General features: G+C 39.0%; 1 protein-coding gene across 2 annotated transcripts in view; it reads right to left on the bottom strand.

Annotated features, from left to right (window-relative positions):
- RTN1 (reticulon 1) overlaps nt 1–27,450 on the bottom strand; it is a 215,451-nt gene that overhangs the window by 10,102 nt on the left and 177,899 nt on the right. The window contains exon 1 of one of the 2 annotated variants that reach the window (XM_028098197.2): nt 13,323–13,383. The exons of the other annotated variant lie outside the window; for it this stretch is intronic. Coding sequence (XP_027953998.1) covers nt 13,323–13,383 — 61 coding nt within the window. Of the gene's footprint in view, nt 1–13,322; nt 13,384–27,450 lie in introns of those variants that run through there. 2 annotated transcript variants of the gene reach the window in all.

The raw sequence follows: 27,450 nt of genomic DNA, 5'->3' as shown, positions 1-27,450 counted from the left end.
GGAGTGTGGCCGAGCACAGGATGCACCCTTGGCTTCAGTCTTCCCCCAGGCTGGCTGGAGAGTAAATCAGGGACTGAAGGGGTGGGGTGGGGGCTCTTTTAAACCCGGCTGAGGATCCCTCAGCAAGCTGAAGCTAGAGAGAGAATTTACTTTTGAGCTGATCTGTCATCCATCCCCACCTACTCCTCACCTACCTGGTCCACCAATGACATGAACGCACAAGATTGCAGTAGTCTGCCATTTGGCTGGGGGCAAAAATTTGTTCTTTTTCTCTTAGAACACTTTTGCATAGGAAGTAGAGGGCAGAATCACAAGCATGTTTTGGTGTGAAACAAAGATTCTTTTTTCTCTTTTGAGTGGGGCTGGTTCTACAAGTAGGTTTCTAGGGGCAAAGGAAAAGCAAGGCTGCTCTAAAGCCTCTCTCTTCTCCCCGCCCCAATCACCAGTCACACTGACGGACATTCTACTATTAGAAATTCAGTCCTTTAGAGTAACCCTTTTTATCTTTTTTTTTAATTGCAAAGGGGATAATGCAATAAAGATTGGCTTGTCATTAACAACAAAGTACAAAGGCATTCCCCAAATGATTTTTGTTTTAGAAGAGCTGGTTGAGAACAGAGCACTAAGGTAATAATCCTTTCAGGTGGAGAAGAGGGATCTTTTAGAAGACACGACACAAGACACCCCCGGGCCTCTGAGGGTAGGCGACAGAAGAAGGAGAAGAAGGGGTCCCCACAGAAGCCTAGTGCTCCCTGTGGTTGAGTGGATTTGGAGCAACAAATGGAAGTAAGCCTAGGCCTATGTCCAGACCAGCAAGGCTAAAGGGCCTGGGGAACTGGAACCTCCTAGATTTATTCTGTTTCATGTAGGGGAGGGTGGGGTGGAGAATAAAAAGACAAAAACACCACCATTATCTGCAATGTTGCCTCTTCCCCATTTTGTTCATTTATTCAGTATTTATTGAGCAAGAACTTTTGTCTAAGGGCCAGGCTTTGTGCCAGGTGGTGCCAGGGATATCAAAATTAATGAATTGTTTAAAAAAAGAAACCCCCCACACAAATAAGTTGTAATCTTCTGTTTTATGACACCCACAGAGTCACATGGCAGAAACGTTTAGAAACAAATACATTATAAGACAGCATGATTTGTGCTAAAGGGGGCACTCCTTAGTGCTAGAGAAAGTGGGCTTACCCACCTCTGAGATGATGTGAAGGGGCACGGAAGACTCTACAGGAAGTTTTCAGGCAAAGAAAACATAAAATCTGCTACTACCGAGTGAACCCACACTTGAATTGCTTAACACTTGTTAAAAATGGTGTACCTGTCTAGAAAAGCCTTCTGAATCTCTGGATACCTATTCAAACAGCCTGAGAATGACAGGTACCAGGCAGGGGCTTTATGAGAAGAAACTATGGGCAGAAAGTGTGGACTGTCGGCTAAACAACAGTAGTTTGGTGTAGTTATTATACAACAGGTGTTTCGATCAATGTATTAAGATTGCTGGGGGTTTCTAATGAGGAGGTTAACAAAAGATTCATCTTACAACATCAATGGGATGTTTATTCTGGGTACTTTGTGACACGGTAATCTATTTACATAGATTCTGGGAAATGTTCAAAGCACTTTTAGACATTACCACATTTAACTTCATAATCAACTCCACTGGATAGCTATATAACAGGTATAACAGATGAGGAAGCTAACAGTTAAGAAATCTGTCTTATGGGAGTGAGTTAATGGGAGTTAATGGGAGAAGATCAAACCCTAAGTTTGAGGCTTCCTCCAAAATAATAAAAGTTGCCTCTCTCACATTACGTGGTTATAGGTTGAATGTTCCCCGAAGCATGCAAAATTAATTTGGGTAACCTGATTTATTTAAATCTCCTTCCAGAGTTCGATATTTAAAGTGAAAGTTTGTAAGAAACATTTCTAAGAAAACGAGCCATTATCAACAGTAAACAGTTATTGGTCATCTGTTCATCTAGTAAAACCAGGAATGAAGAGATCATAAAATTCTGTTCCTGCTTTTAAGGAAGTTAAGATCCAGCTGGAAAGACTGACATTCATTTTACAAATGCTGAATGACTGCCAATATATTTTGTGTCATTAGACATGGCAAAAGTTGAGTTCAAGGAAGAGATAGTGCTGGATTTGATGAAAGAGGCCGTGGGATGGTTTGTGAATGTAGCGAACAATTTGCTAAGGAGATGGAGTGGATAAAGGGAAATATTATGAAGGATTAGTCAACAAGAATGGTGACTAATTAGCCGTGGGAGAAAAGAGGAAGAGCTAATTGAGGGTGAAGGCTGCATTTCAAAGCTGGATGACTGAGTGATTAGTATCACTGACAAAAACAGGAAATCTGAGGGCGAGTTGGTTGGGGACAGGGCGGACACTTGCTTTTTAAACCTCCAGGTTCTGACATGATGACATCAAAGCAGGGCATTTTGACACAGTCTAGGGCAGAGATGAGATAGGGATTACGGGTGAGATGAAGCTGACAATTACAATGCTTCCTAAATTTTTTAAAGCTTAGGCATCAAATGATTTGTGTTTTTAGGCTTTGTCACAGTAGCCCTGAGTTAAATGGCCACCAAAGGCCATTTAGGGGAGAGGGCTGACTATTTACATTTGGGTATATTCTGAGTAGAAAGGATGATTGAGGCCATGAGAGTGGAGGAAACCTCCAAGACAGGAGAGACTAAGAAATGCAACTGAGGATGAAACCATAGTGTAAGATTCAAAGGAGTAAGTCGAGCTTATCAAGAGTCCCGTCTGAGTGTCAGAATGGGGACCCCAACAGTGTCAACAGTGTAGGTTACAGCAGTCAAGAAGAAGGAAACCTCCCAGGACAATGGGGTAGACTACAGTGAGAGATGCTGAAGACTTAACAAGGGAAATGATAACTGAGAAAGGAACCTGTATTTGGAGATTAGAAGGTCACTCATAACTCGGCAGAGAGTGTAACTGGTAGTGAGGATGGAAGCCATGTTGTAAAGGGAAATGATGGGAAATTCAAAGTAATAAAAAAGATAGCAAATAAAAGGTAGTTTGGGCAAGGAGCAGCAAGAACAAATCTCTAGGTTGAGCAAAGCCTGGGGATATTAATGGAAAGGGAGCAGTGAGGATTCGGGAAGGAGAGATTTGATGGAGCAAAGTCTCAGAGAAGGGGAGAAAGGATGGGATTAGTCATTGCTCTTTCTTTTCAAAGAAGGGAGAAGGATGAAAAGAATGGGTAAAAAGGGAGAGACATTTTGGGAATGTATGGGTGTGGCTACAGATATGCATTGAGGTGGGAGAGGAACAAGGTAAAGTGGCTGAAAGTGGCTTGAGGGAGATTTACTCAAATCCTGGAAAATGAGTTAGGAGGTCTTCCTGAGACTGAGGACGATAAGGGTAGGGCTTGAAGACATTAGGAGAGGTCCGAGCCTGCCAAATTCAGTACAGTAGTGCTGAGTCACATGTGGCTACTGAGCACTAGCCCCAAATGAGACATGCTGAGGTATAAGCTACCTATCTGAGTTCAGACTTAATCCAAAAAAAGGATGTAGAGTACCTACCTCATTAATACTTTCTATACTGATTTCTGTTGTTGAAAGGCTAATACTCTGCATATGTTGGATTAAATATATTATCAAAATTACTTTTACTGGTTTCTTACTTTTTAATGAGGAAGCTACTAGGAAATTTAAAATTTCTAGTTAGGGGCTCACATTATATTTCTATTGGACAGTGTCGATCTAGAAAAATACAGCATGTCAAAAAGGAATCAATAAAAGGACTGCCAGAAAGTAAAGAGGGTTTGGTTAAAGTCAGTGATCTCTAGTGGATCCAGTCAACAGGGTTGGAGGCTGGGTGTTCCCAGCAGTAGACGGTGGAGCTGAGTGAGCCAGGGCCGTGAACTTGCACAAGCAGGCTGGTTAGAGGAGCCGAAGATCCAACAGGACAGAATTGAAATGAACATCTCGGGCTCAGGCTGGGAATGACAGGCGGCCAGGACTGTTGGGAACTCATGGGTTGGGAGAATGGCAATGGCTGTGTGTGGTCGGAGTGACAGCAAGTGGCCAGTGATGATTCAGCGGGAAGGGTAGGAAGTGGTGAAGTGTGATCAGAGAAGAGACTTTCTGTGTTCCAATCTGCTGTGTAAATGATGACTTTTCACATTTTAATTTTGCTCAGAGTGATGTAAACTTGTGTAGGAAGCTTTATAGTAGCGGATCCAGAAAATGTATATTTGAGTTTCCTTAAAACCCAAGTAAGAAAATAAAAGTAACTCTGTAACTGTGACAAATTACCCCCAGGAGTTTTTGGGTACAACAAAGTATAGACAGCTTTCTCTTCCTTTAATATCCTCCTAATGCAGAAAGGTCAGATGAGAGTTTAAACACCTGAGTCACATTCACTAAGCATACTCACGAAGGCAGGTAAATTACCGTATTGCTTTGCCACATATAAAAACTAGAGTTACTTTCCTAAAAACCAAGGAGCAATGCATTGGCTTTGAAATGAGAGATCAGTGTGTCCTATCCATTGAGAAATGGACTGGGCTTGGTGATCTCATCATAGTCCCCAAAGCACAGGTGGGAGCCCCCGCTGCAGCCTGCCTGGGGCTCACCTGGAACTCATTCGGTCAAGGCTGAACTGGCATATTTGGCATATTTGAAGAATCCTGATTTCAGATGCAGAAATCAGTGCTACCCTTATTTCCATAATCTAATCAAGGGCAGTAAAGAGAAACAGAAGTGATCCAAGGCTTGAATGAATAGCTAACTGGAAATAAAATGCTCTGTCAAATTTCTAGAAAGAAAACTCTTTGCTTTCTTTCAAAATTTTTTGGTTTAGGAAACCATTTTAAATGTATTCAGTTATATGATCCAATAGTGGCGCAGTATTCAGAAAAATGTACGAACTGAAAGACAGTGGTGCAGCTATTCGTATTTTATTTTTAAGGCAAAATGTGGCATAAGTGGAGAGCATGAATGGCAATAAACTGTGCACGATGATTTGCATTACTGCACCATATTCCTAAGTGAATTTATTTATATTTCATTTTGGTCCGGTAAAGATTTCAGGCAGCATTGCACCACTTGCTACGTGACAAGTGAAATCTACTTCATAAAAGGCCAAGTGAGAAAACCCTACTTATATATATCAGCATTTCATCAAAAGGATTGTTGAAAAATGATATGCTGTTGACTCTAATTTACTTTTCAGCAAACTTCCAATAACTGACTACAATACTTGAGCACCTTCTGAAAAGAATCAGAGGCTCAAAAAACCTCAGTTCTTTACAACCCAGCGTCCAAAGCAGTGATAGCTAGTTTCTCTGATTTTCGTGAGGCCAACAAAATATCACCACAGAAAGTTAACAAGAGGAAACAGTAGTAACTTTCCCTCCTTTTGCCATCAAACTGGAGAAACGTAATGGGAATCGATGTAATAAAAAAACTTTAAACATGCACGGAGACCTTCAAAGATGACATTTAGTCAACGACTCCATGAGTTTCCTTTGCCATGAAACAGTCTCATACATAAGTTTGAACTTTAAATGGTAACCCAGGGGCCCTGAGCCCAGGGGGAAGCTGCTGGGAGGGACTTTTGCTGATAAGACATCTGCAGTGATTCCATTTTCCAGGCCTTTCCTTCTCACCACTTAAATACAGCCAATATGACTGTCAAGAGAAAAATGCCAACACTCTTATTTCTAGATGTTTAAATAACGTTTGAAAGAGGAGATACAATCCACCTGGCATTCTGTGTGGACAGTAAAAGAGCACAGCATTGAATCCACATGCTAGTTCCAACCACTGGGACCACATTCTCTCTGTCCTATGAAATGAACGCAATGATGCTTAGACCCTTGGTCACCTTGATGGGGTGGACCTGACCAGGAAATGAAACAGCAGGGCCCAGTACTGAAGACAGTGTGCTAAATCTTTTAGCAAATGGGCTCATTTGGAGGGGTCCTCACAGGGCAACTGGCGTCAAAGGAAGAGATGGCCATATGGAGAGAGAGAGAGACAGGCTTTGGGCACGTGGTAGCTGAGGGCAGCACACAGGAAGATTTGCAAGGTGTTAAATAATGGTTGTCCTCATGTGATTTTTCTTGTTTAAGCTTTCTGACTTGATCAAAATACAAAACTGTCCATTTGGTTGGTGGTAATCAGTCATAATTAGCCACAAAATCTTGTGTGGGTCACACCTTAAAATCCATCATCGTATTGGAATAGAAAAGAACCATGGAGATAGACAGCTATTGCTTCTTTATAAAAACCGAATATATTTAACATTTTTGACCAAGACCATAATGGCAAAATGTTTCTTGAACTAAAAGGATAAGGAAAGGTAATGATCTCTCATTGTACCTCTGTTCCATTCAATAAATTATTATGTCTTTTTTTTTTTTAAGATTTTATTTATTTATTCATGAGAGAGAGAGAGAGAGGCACAGGGAGAAGCAGGCTCCCAAGGAGCAGCGAGCCTGATGCGGGACTCCATCCCAGGACCCTGGGATCATGACCTGAGCCGAAGGCAGACGCTTAACCATCTGAGACACCCAGGTGCCCTATTATGTCCTTCTTGATCCCTATTACCACTATATTGGATCTGCAGTTTGGTAAAATGTTTCCAAAAGCAAGACATGCTCATTGCTTAATGGGTAGAACTGCAATAAATTCTAAAAATTAAAACCTGTTACATTTGTACCTTTCAAAATCAACATCAGTTTGGGCAAAGAGCTTGTCGGTGATGTTTGAATTATAAGACAACTCTACTCAGATTTAACTGAAAAATATAGTTTAACATATGTGGAAGACATAGAACTCTATACTTCAAAGTTCTAAAACTTCTAACAAATTTCTTTTTATTTTATATAGATTTTATTTATATATTTATTTTGGGGGCGGAGAGAGAGGGAGCCTGCATGAGTAGGGGGAGGGGCAAAGGGAGAAGGCGAGAGAAAATCTCAAGCGGACTCCACACCAACTGTGGAGCCCTACACAGGGCTCGATCTCGAGACCCTGAGATCATGACCTGAGCTGAAATTAAGAGTCAGATGCTCAGTCGACTGAGCCACCCAGGTGTCCCACAAATTTCTTAACTTATTTGAAAAATATACTACAAATTTGGAATACATTTATAATGACCAGGCTTTTAATGTAATTATTGTCATCTAGGCAGAAGATGGATTTTAAAGAATTATTAATGTCAAATTCTTAGCTGTCAAACTGTGAGCTTAATTATAAGGCAATCATGTTTCTTTGAATGGTTGTGTGTACTTTCGTAAGAACTGGAAAGGTGACAATATGTAAATATTAATACATGGCCAAATGTGTACACAACTTAGGAGATCAGGTTGAGAAGGATGGGAAATTTTTTGGTGATGTACATTTAGTTATTTCCAAAAAGAGAGGTGATATTCTGGAAGTTATCCACCCACATTAGCTTTTGTTTGCTGGATTCAGTGAATTTTAACATTTAATTCTACTATAAGGTAATTTAAAATATATCAATTACTTCACAGATGCTGTTCCCAAATGTATTAACTAGTCTAAAGATGAAAGAGAACTGAATAAAGAATTTCAAATATAAGGAGGAAATGGGAGAGAAGGCAGGGAGAAGGAGAGAAAGAGAGGGACAGAAGGGGAGATGGAGAGAAGGAGAGAGAAACCTTTTCAGAATAATGAGGGAGAGGCCTGCTCGTTATGATGGAATAGGGATCTGTAATCATAATCCTAATGCTTTAGTCATACAGTATCAGGAATATTATTGGTTTTTTTTTTCCTTTTTTTTTTTCAAGATTTTATTTATTCATTTGACAGAGAGAGAGACACACACAGCGAGAGAGGGAGCACAAGCAGGGGGAGTGGGAGAGGGAGAAGCAGGCTTCCCGCCGAGCAGGGAGCCCGATGCCGGGCTCGATCCCAGGACCCTGGGATCATGACCTGAGCCGAAGGCAGACACTTAACGACTGAGCCACCCAGGTGCCCCTATTATTGGGTTTTTAAGTGATATAAATCCTAATTCATAGAAATCTGAGAAAAATCATAGATTTGAAGATGTGGATTTAGATCAGCATTTTTATCAACCTTTCTCACCCTTGATGGATCTTCCTTTAAAAAAAATTTAGACCCTGCAGAGAGTCCATTTGTACAGTCTAAAACCAAAATATGAAACTAAAAAATTAATCTATTGATGTTTATCATACTTTTTCTTAATTTTAGGAATAGCTCATACAGTAAAGAAACATATATGTGAAGTTCAGCAATTCTCTCAGTTTCATGTCAGTTTTTTCCATTAAATTACTTCAAATACTTTTTGAGACATATACAACCTTGTTTTATAAAAGCTGTTTTTGTTGCCGAGTCCTCTAGCTTCATGTTACACAGTATGGAGATGCTGGACAATATTCAGCAAATACTAACCCTCATTAACTCTAGGTGTAGGACTTTGGGAGATTTGTGGCTTCCATTTGAACCTCTCTTTGAACAAATGGAAATTTTCATAATGTGTATGTATCACTTTTAGAAAAAGAATAAAGCCATTATTCTCTCCCCAAACTTTGGAATATTCCCTTATAAATATTGTCTTGAAAATAATCATACACAGTGAAAAAGCAGAGTTTTATTTTTCAATGGAGTAATAACTACCCATATTTGGTATATTATCTGGATAATGAGAGTTTTCTTTCATTAAAACAAAAAAATCGCCAGGGGCACCTGGGTGGCTCAGTCAGTTAAGTGCCCAACTCTTGATTTTGGACTCTTGATTTTGGTTCATGTCGTGATCTCAGGGTCCTGGGATGGAGCCCCACATCGGGCTCCATGCTCAGCATGGAGCCTGCTTAAGATTCTCTCTCCCTCAACCTCTGCCCCTTCCACCCCCCACCGCCCCCCCCCCACTCCTACTTGTGCACTCGCGCAGTCTCAAAAAAAAAAAAAAAAAAAATCCCCAGATCCCCAGCTAAGCCAGTTCCCCCACTGGATCTCATTAGAATGTGCAGAGAGGGAGTTTGCAAGTATAATACTTATGTTGTAATATTTGTACAGTATTCTAATGAGATTGAGTCCAAATAAAAGGTTTGATAAAAGGTTGTATTGGTCTGCCTTTATCTAAGTATTATCTTACCAAATGCCATTTTCAAAATACAAGCATTTCTTTCAATTTCTGTTGCCAAAACAGACATTTTTTTCTGTGTATTCTGGGATGCTTGGCTGTTTTCAACTAGCACCTTTCAGAATGGACCACCATGAACAGTTTTTCCACAGAGCACTGTAGACCAGCGTATAATATTTTATTTTGTAAAAAACCAGAAATACTTTTAAGTTATATTCCCTGGAAAGTGTTTCACTCTTCATTACTATTTTACACGCTGAGAAAGCTGTAACTACAGAATGGTGCAACACAGGGTCAAGTGGGACTTGACTAGTAGCCCCAAACAGGTGACAAGTATCAACCCAGTGTATTACCAAGCATCTGCCAGGTATATTTGTCGAGTACAGTGATATCTGGAAAAAACTATCTTTGAGCACAAATACAATGATATGGATGAATGATTTTGCTCAAACTTTATTCCCCTGCCCCAGTATTATTTGGATTTAAGCAGTATGAGAAAGTAATTAAAAGCATAGGTTTCAGAATCAGTCTGCCTTATATTTGGGACCCAGTTAAGTCCTAGGGCAAATTCCTGGCCCTCTCTGCCTCAAACCCCTCAGTTTCCTCCTCTGTAAAGTGAGAGTAAGATAATCATCTCATGAAGGCTTAATTAAAGACATGTAGCAAGAGTTTAGGATAGTTACCGGGACATAGCTAATATTGACAGAGAATTTGGGATGATGAATTGATGATGGTGGTGAGGATGACAACAATGGCATAAATTGATCAAGATCACTGACTTGCTGATTAATTTTGCGGTCTGTAAGGGGAGAAACTATGTGAGAAATATCTTGGCAGAGGTCAGGGGAAGTTCGCTCTATAACTCAGCATGAGTAAAGGACATGGAGTGCTGTTGTGGGAAGAGTTCTGGATTTGAAGCAGGCACCTTCTCACCATGCACTTCACCACTTATCAAAAAACCTTGGATAAGTCACTTAACCTCTTTGAGCTTCATGATGTCCAAGAGTAAACTAAGAAGCTCCAATGAGAAAATTTGACAAAATGAAAACTATGTAAATGTGAGGGATTATTAAGCCCACACCATCACCATTACCTACATAATTCATATTCTTAGAAACACCATTGATAATAAAGTTCTCTACCATTGAGGCGGATGGCAGAGCAGTGAGAAGTGAGGGGTTCTGTGGTCAGCCAGCCTAGGCTTGAATCTAGCCTCTTCTGGCATTACTAGCCATGTGCCTTGGTGGAGGCCTCAGCTTATCACTTATAAAATAATAATAAAATGTACACACCACAGGATTTGTGAGGATTAAATGCAATGATGCAAGTGAAGCATTCAGTAAAAGTGCCCCTAACATATTAGTATTATTGTGATCTGTAACATTACTATCTATACAGGTGTTTTATTACATTATGGTTTTATTCTGCTTCCATTTTCACTGAGTTGGGTGGGCTTTGGTTTATTAACCAATATTGGTAGTGGTACCATTTTTTTATATTGGAAGCAGAATCTTTGTAACGTATACATTAATGTATTACTATACTGTAATGTAATGTATTACAGAATCTCTGTACTAGTATAATGTAGACTTTAGACTCTCTTTAAATGCTCCTGTCTCTAGCTAAAATCTTATATATTAATAAAGTAGATATAAGGTTCCTTCTGCATGGTTACTACAGTTCTTATGACAATTACATTAGTTCCAGTCGAGTCTTCATGAAATAGTCAATGGGCTGCAATTTCTCCATGGAATGTTTACTAACATGGAGAAAACCTGAAGCTCAATTTCTTTATTCCCTTTTACAAGCAAAACATTCACCTGTAATACTTCTGGAGGATAGTCTCAACAATGTTACACTGCACCCTGCAACCACATTCACAGGTGCTTCTAGATCACACCCATTCCATCATTTGTACACCCGACCCTGCTCTGCTGGGCTACAGACTGGGCTAAGAATCATTACACACCACCCGTGGCCTCAACCCCAATTATGTATTAAACTCACTTGAGGATCTTTTTAAAAAATATTGATATTTGACCCATTTGAATCAGAACCTCTAGGGGTGGGGCCCAGGCATCCTTTGTGTTCCTAAAAGCTCCCCAGGTGATACTAATGTATAGCCAGGGTTAAGAACAGCTGTTTTTGATAATGAGGGAACTAACGTGAAGAAGATAACATTGAAAATGCTAAACAAAAATTTTATTATAGATTTAGTTTTAAAAGAAAAGTTCTCTTAGTGGAAAGAAAAAGGAATAGTTTACTTCTTACTATTTCTCTTTCATGCCTATAAACCCACCCACCCAGTTATTAGTCAATTTTCAAGATAATGGCTTTGTTCTATCTGACAAAAGGAAATCAATGGTACTGAAGACGACCAAAGGTCATGGAGTGTAAAAGACCTTCAACGATCTGGCATTAATCTTCACAAGTAGCTGTATATTGAAAATGAAAATGATTGTTTTCAGTAGACAAACAATGACATTTGTGTTATTTTCTGATTATAAATAGCCATGCATTTTTTAACCCCTGTAGTGAGAAGGTTGACTGAGGCAAAACACATAGGAGCATAACGAAATAGTGTCTTATATCTTATACAAATAAAACAGAAAATCTGCCATGTTTTGGCATCTACTTTTGGTAAGAATAGAAAAAACCCATAATCATAGTCTAAAAACCAACTTTTTTTTTACGTCTTTGCGTCCATCTAAACTTGATATTGTATCAAACCATAGTTGTCTGTGAAGTGTGTATATCAGAATAAACTGGATGAGTCTAATACATAAGAATGAAACGTCACCAAGCATTTTCACAACTGCCTTCTGTATAAAATAAGCGATTTCATGTCACTGTCATCATTCTCTAAAACTATGCCCCTGAATTGCCATACATTTCTTATTTCCTAACTTTTAAATGTATTAGGACCATTTATTTACTTTTGACAGTTGTATTTCCAATAGACCCACATAATTTGAACTCGACTTATATTTTGTCACCGCCATCCAAACCAACGAATAAGAGACAGAGCTAATGTGTTCTTAATTCTGAGGTTCACGTTTACTTTTTCTTTGCTTAAAAAATTTACTGAAGAAAAACCCTACAGAGGTACTAAGGATGAAAAGCCATTCTATTCTTTCTGTGATATAAAATGACAAGGGGAAAATGCCAGATTTCAAAAATAAAAAAATCAGTTTCTGCTCCAGAGTATTTTTGGTCCCCTGAGGAACACTGCAACCCTTCAGGTTAAGTCAAATGTGCCTTCTTCAGAACCTTATTTAAGATTAAAAGACACTTCATCTTACAAACACCCGAGTTTACCACACATAATTCATTCTTCCAAAATTCTCTCTTTCTCCTCATAATCTCAAACTCAGCAAGGTGAAGGAGAGAATCTTAATATAACAAAGGAGAGATGGATGTGTGAAGTATGAGGCTGAATAAAAATGGCTGAAAAGCAATCCAAGGGAGGTTGGAGGGTGGCCACACCCAGTGCTAATATGGACTGTTTCAAAATACATCTGTTATACGGAGGGCACTCCGCACTGCTTTTTATTTCCCCTCTATTTGTTCCACAGATACCCATTTTTAATAAATAGTAGTTACAGGTTACCCCAATGACAGACAAAAACCCTGAAATATTTCAAAATGAACCATCCTAATATGTGGCTACGCCATCATATTTTCAGGATTTCGAGACCTAGTCTGCATTTCCAGTCTCCTTTGTGTGACCACAAATAACAACCCTGAAATGGGTGTGTCCCTCTTAAAAGGATGCACTAGAACCCTCTCACTTAATGGTTCTACCAGGAGATTTCAGCCTTTCGGCGAAAATTAAATGGCCTGGGATGCATGGAACAATAAGAAAGCATTTTAACTCCGGGCATGAGAAGAGATTAAACAAGTACTGAACAATCAACGGATCCCAAGAGAGCTCCCGGAGGAGGCAACTGATGCATTATTTAAATTTCTAGCATTACAATAAGAAAACAAAGGGGTGGGGGTGGGGGGTTTAAAAAAAAAAAAAGGAAAAGAATCCAAACACCATCCATTTCGATTTTTGACATGACAAGTTTACTCCCCCCCCAACAGAAAGCTCTCGGGGATGAAGCATGCATAGGTCCCACAGGTGAAATGATGCACAATGGCCGAGTCCGGGTCCCGGGGTTCCCGTGCACCGCAGGCATGCACTACCGAAATAAAGAGAATACCCTGACTTTTCCAGTTGCTCCACACACAGTCCATCTTGGTGGAATCGGCAGTGGCCTGCATCGTGCGGGCTTTGGGGGCTCGCCGTTGCCGTCCTCGGGGGCGCGGAGCTGGCACTCAGGGTCTGCGCCCCGGCTGCGGCGGCAGGGCTCGCGGTGGCCGCGCGGCTGCGGACTGACTGAGGCTGCACCAGCCGGCGCGCGGCGAGGGGCGGGCGCGTCGCGGGCGCCGCAGTCTCCGCAGCAGCGAATCAGCGCGGCGCGGCCCCGGGGCTGCCTGCGCACACGGGGATGCGGCCACCGCTCGACGCGAGAGCGCTGCCTCGGCCGGCCGGCCTGGCTAGGAGACTGCCCCGGAGTCGGCTGAGCCGGTTCTGACCCGGGAGGCACAAAAGCGGGCAGGGTGTGGGGGGTATGCAAGAAGAGGAGGGGAAAAGGGCCAAGGGTGGGGATCAGAGTGCGGCACTTGGACTGTTCCTTGGAGTTCTTGACACAGGGTGCATATTCTAGAAATTTCTTAGACACCTAAGAAACTTGTTGGGTAAGACGCAGGTGATGGCAGTACAGATATCCGGCTTTCAGCAGAAGGCCCCCCCTTCCCCCAATTGTCCCCATTGCTCACTCACCTCTCTTCCCCATTTCTTTACATTCTGGCCACGATTTATTTTAATTGCCTGGCATCTTCCAAGCAACTGCCAGATCTCTTCCTCTTTCTGGAATATTCTATGGCTATCCAAAACCCTGTTGGCAAGCCACAGTCACTGTAAAGAAATCCTGCTGCTCAGTAGGTCATATGTGTTTTTCCTGCTGCCCCTATTCTCCAGCTCAGTTTGTGGTTCGAATGAATAAATACCTATCAGAATGTGGTGCCTGTAGGCTCCGTTTCAAAGCCCCTGGACTCTCGCACACAGAGTTATTGGTCACTGCACTGACACTCCAGGAGGTCAGTTGTGGGGACATCGAAACAGAACTCAGGGAAGCAAAGGGCATTCTGCCTCAACAGCATCATCTTTGGGATTGAGTGTTGGGGGCACATGGAGGTGGGCTGTGTGTATCATTTGGGAGATATAAAGTAGGTTTCCAAACCCAGTGAGTGAGTCAAGAGATACAAGTCCCCAATTACAATGCAGATGTCAACGGGAGGAGAACAGTGGGTGGTGTGACCTACTATTTAAATCTCACCATGAAATACTTTATCAGATCATACACCAAGAACTTGAGAGAATGGACAGGGGATAGGTACATTTTGATGAGGAAAAGGTAGAAATAGCACAGAGAAAGGACTCGAATTTGGGCATTGTCTGGGGAAGGCAGCCCTGGTGGCAGGATCCTTGGAGAGACAAAATATAACATGGGGCCAGAGGACACCTCTGGAACTACAGGGGCATACAGAAGGAAGAGTTCCCATTTTACTTGTTGTGGCATGACATCATCTTTTACACAGTATTTCTCTCTCTCCCTCGAAGAGAAATGGAGCCTTCATGATTCTTCCACAGTTCCCAGAGAGGTTCCTTGACAGACCCAAATCTGCATTTGCACATCCTGCCCCAGCAAGGACTTAAAGACAGTAGTCTCAAGGTTATACTTGTAGCTACGATTTATCTTTCATTTTATGAAGAGTATACACTTTAAAATGTGATCTTTGGGATCATGCATATTTTTCTTTTTTAGGATGTGAGCTTCCAGAGAAACTGAGCTTCTCTCCGTAGGTCTGTAACATAACTGAAATTACTGAGGAAGCTTAGTAGGAATGAGATCAGGAGGATGATTTGGCACTTCTGGGCAGCTGAAGTCTCCTCCAAGAGGAAGGGGGTGTCAGAGCTACCACGGGCTGATGGGAAGGAAAAGAGTTATTACAAAGTACTTTTCAAACTGACCTGCTCCAGTGATGGTAGTGACCTTTTTATATTTATATTTCCAAACCCACTCCAAATTTTTTTCATCATCATGGTCATGTTTGGGAATTCAGTCAGAAAATACTGAAAAGACAGGTACTTGATGATCTGACCAGCACTGAATTCTCACTGTATGAAGTAGGGCTGGACAAACTAAACACAGTTGGGAACAAGACTCAGAAAGAAAGGGTTGCCGTGTGGGCTGCCTAGACTGGCTCCTTTTCAGTTGAAAACCTTTGGAGCCTTGGCCACTAGGAGGCACTGCCAGTCCAACGATACCCCCAGTCATCAGCCCGAAGTCCAGCTGGTGCCCCCCAGTTACCTTCAGTGGTGAGTATTAAGTGTGCACCATGTTGGCAGAGCCACTGTTCACGGCTAATCTGACGGGCAGTACTGTGCAGCAAACAGGGCAGCACATCCCTGGCTGCCGAGAGCAGGCAGAGGCTAGCTCTCCCTCAAGTGAAGGGGAGCTGTGTCAGCCCTCTTAGGTCATGCATTTTCATGGGCCAGCCAAGTTGACCTTGGAATGTAAGCTCAGCAGAAAGACCACATTCTTTCTAGGCATGCTGAATCTGAAGACAGAAGCTTGATGACGCCCAAAAAGTCAAGATAGCAGTCTGATAGTTGAAGGTTGAGGTAAGGCGTCTGATGCCACAGAGATACACACCAGTGAAAAACGAATTGAGGGGCTTTAGGTTAAGGTGTAGGTGGTAGGAGAAACAAATGAATTTATTAAAGAAAAATCAGGCAGAAAAGTGTGAAGAGCTTGACTGAGAATTGGGGGGTGTGGGCGTGAGACCCACTTACATGGCAGAAGTTAGTTATATGGCCTTCAGCAAGTATTTATCACATTTGGACCTTTCTCTCATAATGAGAAATGAATTATACAAAATGAATCGCAGCTTTAGATGTTTGTGTCTATGAAATAATAAGAATTTATTTCTTGTAGACATTGTAAGCGGGTACTTTCTTTGCACAAGTACCCACACAGTATTAACTGAAAGCTCTTGCCAAGATCAAATGATAAAATGGGTAGAAAAGATATGTAAATTGTCGAGTGGTGAAAGAAAACAGAAAGCAAAACAAAGCTTGCTAAAAGCGGGCAGGAACTGCCACTGTCTTTAAACCAGGAGAGAACAGGCGGACTTTGTACACAGCCGGCTCAGAACTTGGTTTAGGTCCCTGCCAAGAGAGGAAGTGATGTCCTTAGTTTTCAGGCTGAAATCATGCTGTAGGCATTCGGTTCAAGGAAAAACAAAATTGTCAAGTTTTGAAATCTCATCTGAGATCAAGAGAAATGTTGAAGACTACTATGCCCAGAGTGGCTGTATGGCATCTGTTTTTTTTATAGCCCCAGGATTTTACTGATGAGAATCAGTGGCACCTATATTGATACATTTAGTCAATAAATATTTACTGAACACCTACTGTATTCTAGATACTGTTCTAGGCCTAAAGCAAAATTGCTACTTTTAAGAAGTTTATATGTTAGTGCAAGACTGTTGAATCACAGACCTGTACCTCTGAAACAAATAATACACTATATGTTAAAAAAAAAAAAAGAAGATAGTAGGAAGGGAAAAATGAAGGGGGGAAATCAGAGGGGGAGACAGACCATGAGAGACTATGGACTCTGAGAAACAAACTGAGGGTTCTAGAGGGGAGGGGTTGGGGGGATGGGTTAGCCTGGTGATGGGTATTAAGGAGGGCATGTTCTGCATGGAGCACTGGGTGTTATACGCAAATAATGAATCATGGAACACTACATCGAAAACTAATGATGTAATGTGATTAACATAATAAAAATAAAAAATAAAAAAAGTTTATATGTTAGTAGGATGGGCAGATAATAATAGAAGAGGTAAATGTCTATTTCACTTGTGGACAGGTGTACGGGGGAAATAGCGCAGGTAAAGGGGATAGAGAATGGGAGTGGTGTGGAAGTTTTCTATTTTATGAGGCGGGTCAGCAAAGACCTATCTCATAAGGTAAAATTAAAGCAGACACCAAACAAAAGAGAAGGAGAAAGCTATTAAACTATATGGTAGAAGAGCATTTACAAATGCACTGAGTTTCAGGACAGAATGTAATAGCTGGTAAACTATATCCAGTTCAGAGAACTCCATGTTTGGGGAGTGTGTGTGTGCATGTGTGTGTGTGTGTGTGTTTAATGCTCTGAGAAGTATAGCAATTGGAAGAAAAGGCACAAAACCAAAAAAAGTACTTCATTATGATCAAAGAACACTCAGAACTCTGCTCTATGCCATATGGAATAAGGAAATTTAAAGTAACAACCAATTTGGCACATAACCCACTGCACCAAAATAATGCATGAATTGCCTTTATTTCGAACAAGAGATTAGCACTTGTTATTTGCCAGGTGCTTTCTCATATGGTATATATTTAGTTGTTACAGATCCCTATGAGGTAGATAGTGTTTACCTTCATTTTCTTGATTCATTCAACCATTCAATCTGCAAACATTTGTAGAGCCCAAATTAAGTGCCTGATTCTGTAAATACAAAAGGAACTGCCCACTGGAAACATGAGTTTAGTGCGGGAGATTTACACATAAATACATAAATGCAATCAACTGATAGGTGTATGAACAGGAAAGAGTGGATACACAGTGATTAGGGGAAGAAGAGGTTTCAGGAAAGGCTTCGGAGAATAGATGATAATAAAGCTGAGTTATGAACAAAAAAATAGGATCACCAGTTTGAGTGACAGGGATTTCCTGGCATACAGATAAGGCACCTTAACCACAGAGAGGTACAGGGGACAGTGAGACAGATCCAAGTAATAATACTGTCAGTAAATGAAGGAAACACTGCAGAGTTTCAAGGGGAGGAATAACATCTTGAGAAGTTGAATAATTTATCCAGATTTGGTTTGGGATTTTCCAGAGTTGTTAAAGACATACATTATAACCCTGAGCAAGACAAGAGGAAATCAATACCCTAACTCACATCATATTGAAACTGCAGGGCATCAAAGACAAGAGGAAATCTTAAAAGTAGGCATAAGTGAACGACACATTGCCCCAAGAAACTGTTGGACCAGCCACAGTCTTTTCATTAACTGAAGCCAGAAGACAATGGAATAATGTTTTCAAAGTAGTGAGGGAAAATAACTGTTATCTAGAATTCTGTACCCAGCAAGACTTATATAGGTATTTTCAAATGTAGGAAATGAGAGAATTTCCTAACTACGAACCCTGCAGAAAAAGCGACCAAGGTTGGTACTTCTGGAAGAAGAAAACTGAACTTAGAAGGAGGAAGGGAAATGCATGAAAGAATGCTAAGTGTAAAAACTGGTAATGACTAATTTGGGGGGTTGTAAGAAAGGTGAAATTAAAGTAGTAGACAAAAATAGAACATAAGGTAGGAAGGAGTGATAAAAGTAAAAGCATCCTAACGTCCTAGTACTATTCAGGAAAATAGTAGAGATTTTAATTTAATTTTTTTTGAGATCTTAATTTTAGACTATGAAAAGTCAAATTTGTAAGTTAAACATTTAAGGGTCACCACCAGAAACATCTACCTTAAAACTTCTAAATGAATACAATGTATAAACAAAGTAATTAGTAAATCAAATTGAAGTCAGGAAAGGAAAAATATGAGAAGCAAAGTAAAGAACTAGTGAATAGAAAGGATAAAATAAAGTAGTAGAAAACATCTAAATATATCCAAATAATGCCAACCAAGAAGATGGAAACTCTCAGATTGGATGAAAAAAATCTAGCTAAAGGATGTTTATAAAAGAAAATCCTAAGGCATACTGACACAATAAAGTTAAAAGTAGAGATGTAAAAAACTATACCAGATTAATAGATTTTTGGATAGTGATCTTGCTGACAAACTCACTTATTAATTCTAATTGTGGATTCTTTTGAATTTTCTATGTAAATAATCATATCTTCTCTGAATAAATATGGAATTATTTCTTCCCTTCTAATCTTTATACTTTTATTTCTTTACTTTGGCTAGTACTTCCACATATAATGTTGAGTAGAAGTGGTAAAGGGTATATATTCTTTGTCTTTCTCTTGGATTCAGGGGAAAAGTGTGCTCAAAATTTTACCATTAAATATGATGTTGGCCGTGAATATTTTAGCTGTCTTTTATCAGATTAAGGCAAGTTCCTTCTATCCCTAGTTTTTTGAGAGTTTTTGTCATGAACAGATATTGAATTCTATCAAATGCTTCTACTGAAGCTATTGAAATGGTCACAGGATTTTATCCTCAATTCAGTTAATACATAAATTACATGGATTGAATTTTGAATGTTAAACTAATCTTGCACTCCTTGGATATACCCCAAATGGCTCTAATGTGACATTCTGATTTTTAACTTCTCTTTATGTCAATTTTAGCAAGTTTTATTTCCTCAAATCAATTCATCCATTTTAAATATGTTGTCAAATTTATTGGTGTAAATTATTCATAACATCATAATTTTATGTTTTTAATAATCTGAAGGAGCTGTAGCCATGTCTACTTTTTCATTTGCGATATTGGTAAGTTATTTTTCTCTCTTCATTTCTTGATCATCTTATTGGAGGTTGATCAATATTATGAATTAATTTCAAAGAATAAAATTTTTCTTTTGTATATCTTTGTATACACTCTCTATTTCATTCTATTACTATTATTTCCTTCTTTTACTTTCATTTTTCTTTCATTAGCTCCACAAAATAGAAGCTTAGATTAATTTCAACCTTTCTTCTTTTCTAATATATTCATATTCATTTAAAAGTATAATATTCCCGCTAAGCACTGTTTTAGTGGCAACCTACAAGTTTTGATACATTATGTTCATGTTATTGTCCAGTTCAAAATATTTTCTAACAGTCATTGTGATTTTTTTTCCTTTGGTCCATTGACTATATAGAATTACAAACTTCTGAGCATTGTTCTAACTATCCTATTGTTTATTTTCAGTTTAATTCACCTGTAGTTAGACAACAAACTCTATACAATTTTAATCCATTGAAACTTGCTTTAGGGTCTGGAATATGATCTATTTCTTTTTAAAAGATTTATTTATTTGAGAGAGAGAGCAGGGGGAGGGGCAGAAGGAGAGGGAAAGAAGCAGACGCAGCACTGAGTATGGAGCCCAACATGGGACTCGATCTCATGACCCTGAGAGATCCTGACCTGAGCTGAAATCAAGAGTCGGAGGCTTAGCTGACTGAGCCACCCAGCCATCCCAAATATGATCTATTTTGATACATGTGTCAATTGGACATGAATGTATATTCTAAAGTTATTTTTTTTTAAAGATTTTATTTATTTATTTGACAGAGAGAGACAGTGAGAGCAGGAACACAAGCAGGGGGAGTGGGAGAGGGAGAAGCAGGCTTCCCGCTGAGCAGGGAGCCCGATGTGGGGCTAGATCCCAGGACCCTGGGATCATGACCCGAGCCGAAGGCAGACGCCTAACGACTGAGCCACCCAGGCGCCCTATATTCTAAAGTTTTAAGGGTGTTCTATAAATGTCCATTTGGTCACATTGGTTAACAGCATTATTCAAACAATTTATCTCCCTAATAATTTTTTGGCTGTATGTCTGCCAGATATTGAAATAAGTATATCACAACATCTAACTTTCATGCTGATTGATCTATTTTCCTTTCAAATCTGTCAATTTATATAACTTTATATATATTGGACTCTTATAAATTTAGAATTATCATGTCTTACTGTTGAGTTAACCCTTTTATCTTTATAAAATGTTCCTCCTTATCTCTAGTAACACTCCTTGACTTAGAGTTTAGTTTGGCTGATAGGGATATATATACAACAGCTTTATTTTGGTTGGTGTTTGCATGATACGTCTTTTCCCATCCTTTACTTTCAAACTATCTGTATCTTTTTATGTTCTTAAAGACAGTATATTCTTGGGTCTTGTTTTTAATTCAGGCTAATAATTTTTGTTTTTTTAAGGTGAGTGTTAAGTCAGTTTACATTTAATGTAATAATTGATATAATTGGATTTAAGTCCATCATCCTGCTATTTATTTCTTATTTATCACATATCTTTGCTTCTTTGTTCTGCCTTTCTTGCCTTCTTTCAAAATAATCAAGCATGTTTTTTTTTTAAGATTTTATTTATTTATTCATAAGAGACAGATTGAGAAAGAGAGAGAGAGAGAAGCAGAGGGAGAAGCAGGCTCCCCGCTGAGCAGGGAGCCTGATGCAGGACTCAATCCCAGGACCCTGGGATCATGACCTGAGCCGAAGGCAGACGCTCAACCATCTGAGCCACTCAGGCACCCTCAAGCATGTTTTTTATTAATCCATTTATTTCCCACAATAATTTTCTAGTTACACCTTTTTAAATACTTTGGTGATTAGCTTACAATGATAATGTTCATCCTTAACTTACTGGATTCTATCGTATATAGTACTTTCACAATTTCCTATGCAATAAAAGAATCTTACAACTGTAAATTCCACTTAGCTGTACTGATGTGACATTCTTTCTATATACTGCTACTCAGTTTTGAGTCAGTTTGCTAATGATTTGGGTAGACTTTTTCTATCTATATTTATGAGATCTGTCGTCTTCCTTTCTCATAATACCCTCCTTAAGTTTTTGTATCAGGGTTTTTAAGGTAGGCTTGTTATATGATTTTTATCTTTTGCTTTGGTTTTATGGAGTTTGATTACAATAAGGTTTTTTTTTCCTTTGGTGTCTATTGAGCTTCTCAAATCTGTATATTGATTGATGCCTTTTACCAATTTTGAAAAAAAAATCTCAGCCATATTTCTTCAAATATTCCTTCTGTCCCATTTTCTCTCTTTTCCTATAAATCCAATTATTCATAGGTCTGGCCTTCTGACAAGTTTTTTATACTCTGTTCTTTTCATATTTTTATTCAGTTTTTTCACCACCTTGGATATTTCTTATCGAGCTATCTCTGAATTCACTAATTTTATCTTCTTCTGTGACCAATGAGCTATTACAAGTAGCTAAGTAAATTTTAATTTCAGAAATTGTATCTTTTAGTTCTAGAATGTTCACTTGATTTTATTTTTATAAATACTCTTTCTCTGCTGAAATTCTCCATCTTTTTATCCATTTTCTTTCACATATTTATAGTAGTTATTTAAAAGACTTTATCTAACTTCAATATCCAGCTCATCTATGGGTCAGCTTCTATTGTCTCTGTCTTTCTAAATTCCAGCATAGTTAGCATACAGTGTTACACTAGCTTCAGGTGTACAATTAGTGATTCAACAATTCTATATGTTGCTCAGTGCTCATCATGATTAAGTGTATTCTTAATCCTCTTTACCTATATCATCCATCCGCCTGCCCACCTCCCTTCTGGTCACCATCAGTTTGTTCTCTATAGTCAAGAGTCTGTTTTTTGGTTTGTCTCTTTTTTTTGTTTGTTTGTTTTGTTTTTTTATATTCCACATATGGGTGAAATCACATGGTATTTGTCTTTCTCTGACAAACTTATTTCACATAGCATTATACCCTCTAGATCCATTCCTATTGTCTTCTTTGTTGTTTATCAGCCACATATTCTTGCCTCTCTTACATGTCTAGTAATGTTTTATAGTATGATAGATATTGTGTATTCAAGAACCATACAGATAGGCAGTCGATTCTATTTTCCCACAAAAAGGGTTCACCTCTTCCTCTGTTAAGCAGATACAGTGAGGGGTTGATCACATCACTTCAGGTATATGATAGACTATGAAACAAGACTCAATACATTTTAACAAGATGGAAATCATACAAAATGTATTCTCTAACCACTTGGAATAAAATTAAAAATTGATAACAAGGAAATTTATAAATTAACAAATATGTGAAACTTAATCAATACACTTCTAAATAAGCAATGGGTCAAAGAAGAAATCACAAGGGACATTTAAAAATATTTCAGAATGAATGAAAATGAAACAAATATTCAGAAGGTACCTCCAAAGTAATACTTAGAGGGAAATGTATAGCTGTAAACACCTATGATAGAAAAAAATAAATCAATAACCTAAACTTCTGCCTTAAGAGACTAGAAAAAGAGCACAACCTAAACCCAAAGCAAGCAGATGAATGAAGTAATAGAGATTAGAATGGAAATTAATGAAATAGGAAAAACAATATAGAAAATCAATGAAACCAAAAGTTGGTTCTTTTTTAAAAGGATCAACAAAGTTAACAAACCTTTAGCTAGAATTACTGAGAAGAAACAGATAAAGACTCAAATTACTAAAATCAGTGATGAAAGAGGGGACATTGCTACCAACCTTACAGAATTAGAAGGATTATAGGGAAATACTATGAACAACTACAAACAAATTTGATAACCTAGCTGAAAATGAACAAATCTTTAGAAAGACATAAACTACCAAGGCGAGATAGAAAATATGAATAGATTGAGATGAATAGACATTGAATTAGTAATTTTAAACTTCCCACTAAAAAAAGCCCAGGTCCAGATGGTTTCACTGGTGAATTCTACCAAACATTTAAAGACTACTTAACACCAATCCTTCACAACTCTTCCAAAAAGAAGAGGAAGTGGGAAAACTTTCCATCACACTCTATGAAATCACTATCACCCTGATAAAAACCAGACAATGGCATTATGAAAAAAGAGAATTACAGATCAATATTCCTTATGAATATAGATGCAAAATTTCTCAACAAAATACTGCCAAACTGAATCCAGCAACACATAAAAAGGATGAACCATGACTAAATGGGATTTATGCCAGTGATAAAACAGCCAATATAATACACCATCTTAATAGAATAAAGGACAAGACCCACATAATCACCTCAATGCAGAAAAAACCATTTGAGAAATTGATCACCCTTTCACAATAAAAAATGCTCAACAAACTAGGAACAGAAGGAAACTTCCTTAACCTGATAAAAAGGAATCTCAAAAAAATCTCACAGCTAACATGAAACCTAATGGCAAAAGATTGAAAGCTTTCCCCATAAGATCTGGAGTAAGATGAGGATGTTTGCTCTGGCAATTTCTATTCAGGATCGCACTGGAGATTCTAGCCAGGGCAATGTAACAAGAAAAAGAAATAAAACTGATCCAGATTGGAAATGAAGAAGTAAAACTACCTCAGACAAAATGAGCTTGTATATAGAAAATTATAAGGAATCAAAAAAAATATTTAGAGGCAATGAACAAGTCTAGCAGTTTGTAGGATGTAAGATCAGTGTACAAAAACCAACTGTATTTCTACACACTAGCAGTGAATGATCCAAAAATGAAGTTAATAAAAACAGTTACATTTATACTAGCATAAAAAGTAAAATAGGGGTGCCTGGGGGGCTCAGTCAGTTAAGCGTCTGCCTTCAGCTCAGGTCATGATCCCAGAGTCCTGTGATGGAGCCCCACATCAGGCTCCCTGCTCAGTGGGGAGTCTGCTTCTCCCTCTCCCTCTTTGCTCATGCTCTCTCTCTCTCTGAAATAAATAAATGAAGTATTAAAAAAGAATAAAATATTTAGGAATAAATTTAACAGAGAAAGTGTAAAGCTTATACTTTGAAAACTATAAAACATGGTTGAATGAAATTAAAGAAGACCTAATTAAATGGAAAGACATTTTTGTTCATAGATCAAAAGGTTTAATATTGCTACAATGGCAGTATTCCCCAAATTAATCTACAGATTCAACACAATCCCTGTCAAAATCCAAGCTACGTTTTTTTTTTCTTTCAGAAATCAACAGATTAATCCTAAAATTCATATGGAAATGCAAGGGACCCATAACAGACAAGACAATCTTGAAATAGAACAAAGCTGTAGGTCTCACACTTCCTGATTTCAAAACCTACTATGAAGCTACACTAATCAAGACAGTGTGGTACCGGCATAAGGCTAGACACATAGGTCAGCGGAGTAAAATTCAAAGTCCCAAAATAAATCCTAACATATATACGGTCAACTGATTATCAACAAGGGTACCAAGACCATTCAATGGGGATAAGAACAGTATTTTCAAGAATGGTGCTGGGACAACTTTCTATGCAAAAGAACAAAGTTGGACCCCCTACCTCACACCATATGCAAAAATTAACTCATAATAGATCAAAGACTTAATGTAAGAGACAAAACTAGAAATCTCTTAGAAGAAAACAGGCATAAATCATCATGACCTTGGATTAGGCAGAGGCTTCTTAGTTATGACACCAAAAGCACATGGAACAAAAGAAAACACAGATAAATTGGACTTCAATTTTGACTTTTTTTTGACTTCCAAAAGAAACCAAAGCACTTTGGTACATCAAAGGATACTATCAAGAAAGTGAAAAAACTGAGACATCACCTCATACCTGTCAGAATGGATAATATCAAAAACACAAGAAACCAGGGTGCCTGGCTGGCTTTGTCAGAAGAACATGTGACTCTTGATCTCAGGTTTGTGAGTCTGAGCCCCATGTTGAGTGTAGAGATTACTTAAAAATAAATAAATAAAACAAAACCACACAAGAAACAAGTGTTGGCAAGGGTGTGGAGAAAAAGGACCACTCATACAGTGCTGGTGGGAATGCAGACTTTTGCAGCCACTGTGGAAAACAGTATGGAGGTACCTCAAAAAATTGAAAATAGAATTACCATATGATCTAGTAATTTCAGTACTGAGTATTTGCTGAAAGAATATGAAAACAGTAATTCAAAAAGATATATGCACCCCTATGTTTATTGCAGCATTATTTACAATAGCCAAGATATGGAAGCAGCCCAAGTGTCCGCTGATAGATGAATGGATAGAGAAGATGTGGCATATATACACAATGGAATATTACTCAGCCATAAAAAAGAATGAAAGCTTGCCATCTGCAATGATATGATGGATCTAGACAGTAAAATGCTAAGTGAAATAAGTCAGAGAAGGACAAATGCCATATGATTTCACGCATTTGTGGAATTTAAGAAACAAAACAAATGAGCAAAGAAGAAAGAGCCAAACCAAAAAACGGACTCTTAATTATAGAGAACAAATTGGTAGTGACCAGAGGGGAGGTGGGTGGGGGGACTGGTGAAATAGATGATGAGGATTAAGAGTACAGTTATCATGATGAGCACTGAGTAATGTATAGAATTGTTGAATCACTATATTGTACACCAGAAACTAATATAACACTGCATGTTAACCATACTGAAATTAAAAAAAAATTATATGCAGTTAAAAAAAAGATTCCCCTCCAGATGGTTGCAATGCTGCATCTCGGCGTGAGGCTTGGTGAACAGAGCGTGAGCTGGAATTAAGCCTCATTTGCCATGTTGGCCAGGCATGCTTACAAAGGGCACAACCTGGCAACTTTGCACGGCAGCTTGGATTGCTACTTAGCCCACCCTCCGAGCCAGCCTTGTTCTCTGTCTCAGCCTCTACTGACAGCACAACTCTGGTTCCAGCCAACATTTTTCTCCGGAGCTCCTTGACAACCTGAGTTTATTGCCGTCCCTTTCCTGTTCCTCCCTTCCCATCACATTTCTCAGAATTTCTATTGCTGGATGTAACTTGAATTGGTTTCTGCAGTCTGCACATTTCCACTAGACCAGGGGCATGACTCTATTTGCAGACTTTTTCCCTTCCTAGGGATTTTGTTCTTCAGACTTGCCTTTTATATATCCCTACCCTCTAACTATGGGTGGCTCCAGATTTTGTTTCTTTTGTTACTACCTGTTTCTCAATGACTAATTGTATATATAATAATGTTATCACACACACACACACACACACACACACACACACACACACACACACACACACACTAACTTTTCCAGAATGCCTTGCACATAGCAATGGCAATAAAGCCAGGTTTTAGCCAATAAGATATAAAGGGAAATCTGCTGGAGGGCTTCTGGAAAAGATTGTTTTCCTGATTAAAAAGCAAGGAGAACACATTTCTCACCCTCGCTGCTCCCAGCTTTCTTTGAGGACATGCTTGGACTGCTGCAGCCATCTTGTGATCATGAGGAGAAAGCCATGATAACTGTGAAGAGTATAGTGCCCTAATATTGTGTCTGTGTTGAGCCATCAGTGTCTCTGGTATCTCCTACTTCTAAACTTTTTTTTAAGATTTTATTTATTTATTTGAGAGAGAGAGAGAGGGAGCACATGAGTTGGGGGAGAGACAGAGAGAGAGGGAGAAGCAGGCTCCCCACTGAGCAGGACGCTGGGATCATGACCTGAGCTGAAGGGAAACACTTAACCAACTGAACCATACAGGCGCCCCTCTCCTAC

Source organism: Eumetopias jubatus, unplaced genomic scaffold (genome assembly GCF_037043125.1).
Source record: "Eumetopias jubatus isolate StellerSeaLion01/CBP00866 unplaced genomic scaffold, mEumJub1_p1.0 scaffold_7, whole genome shotgun sequence".
NCBI classification, from domain to species: Eukaryota; Metazoa; Chordata; class Mammalia; order Carnivora; family Otariidae; genus Eumetopias; species Eumetopias jubatus.
This window is presented reverse-complemented; position numbering and strand designations above follow the sequence as displayed.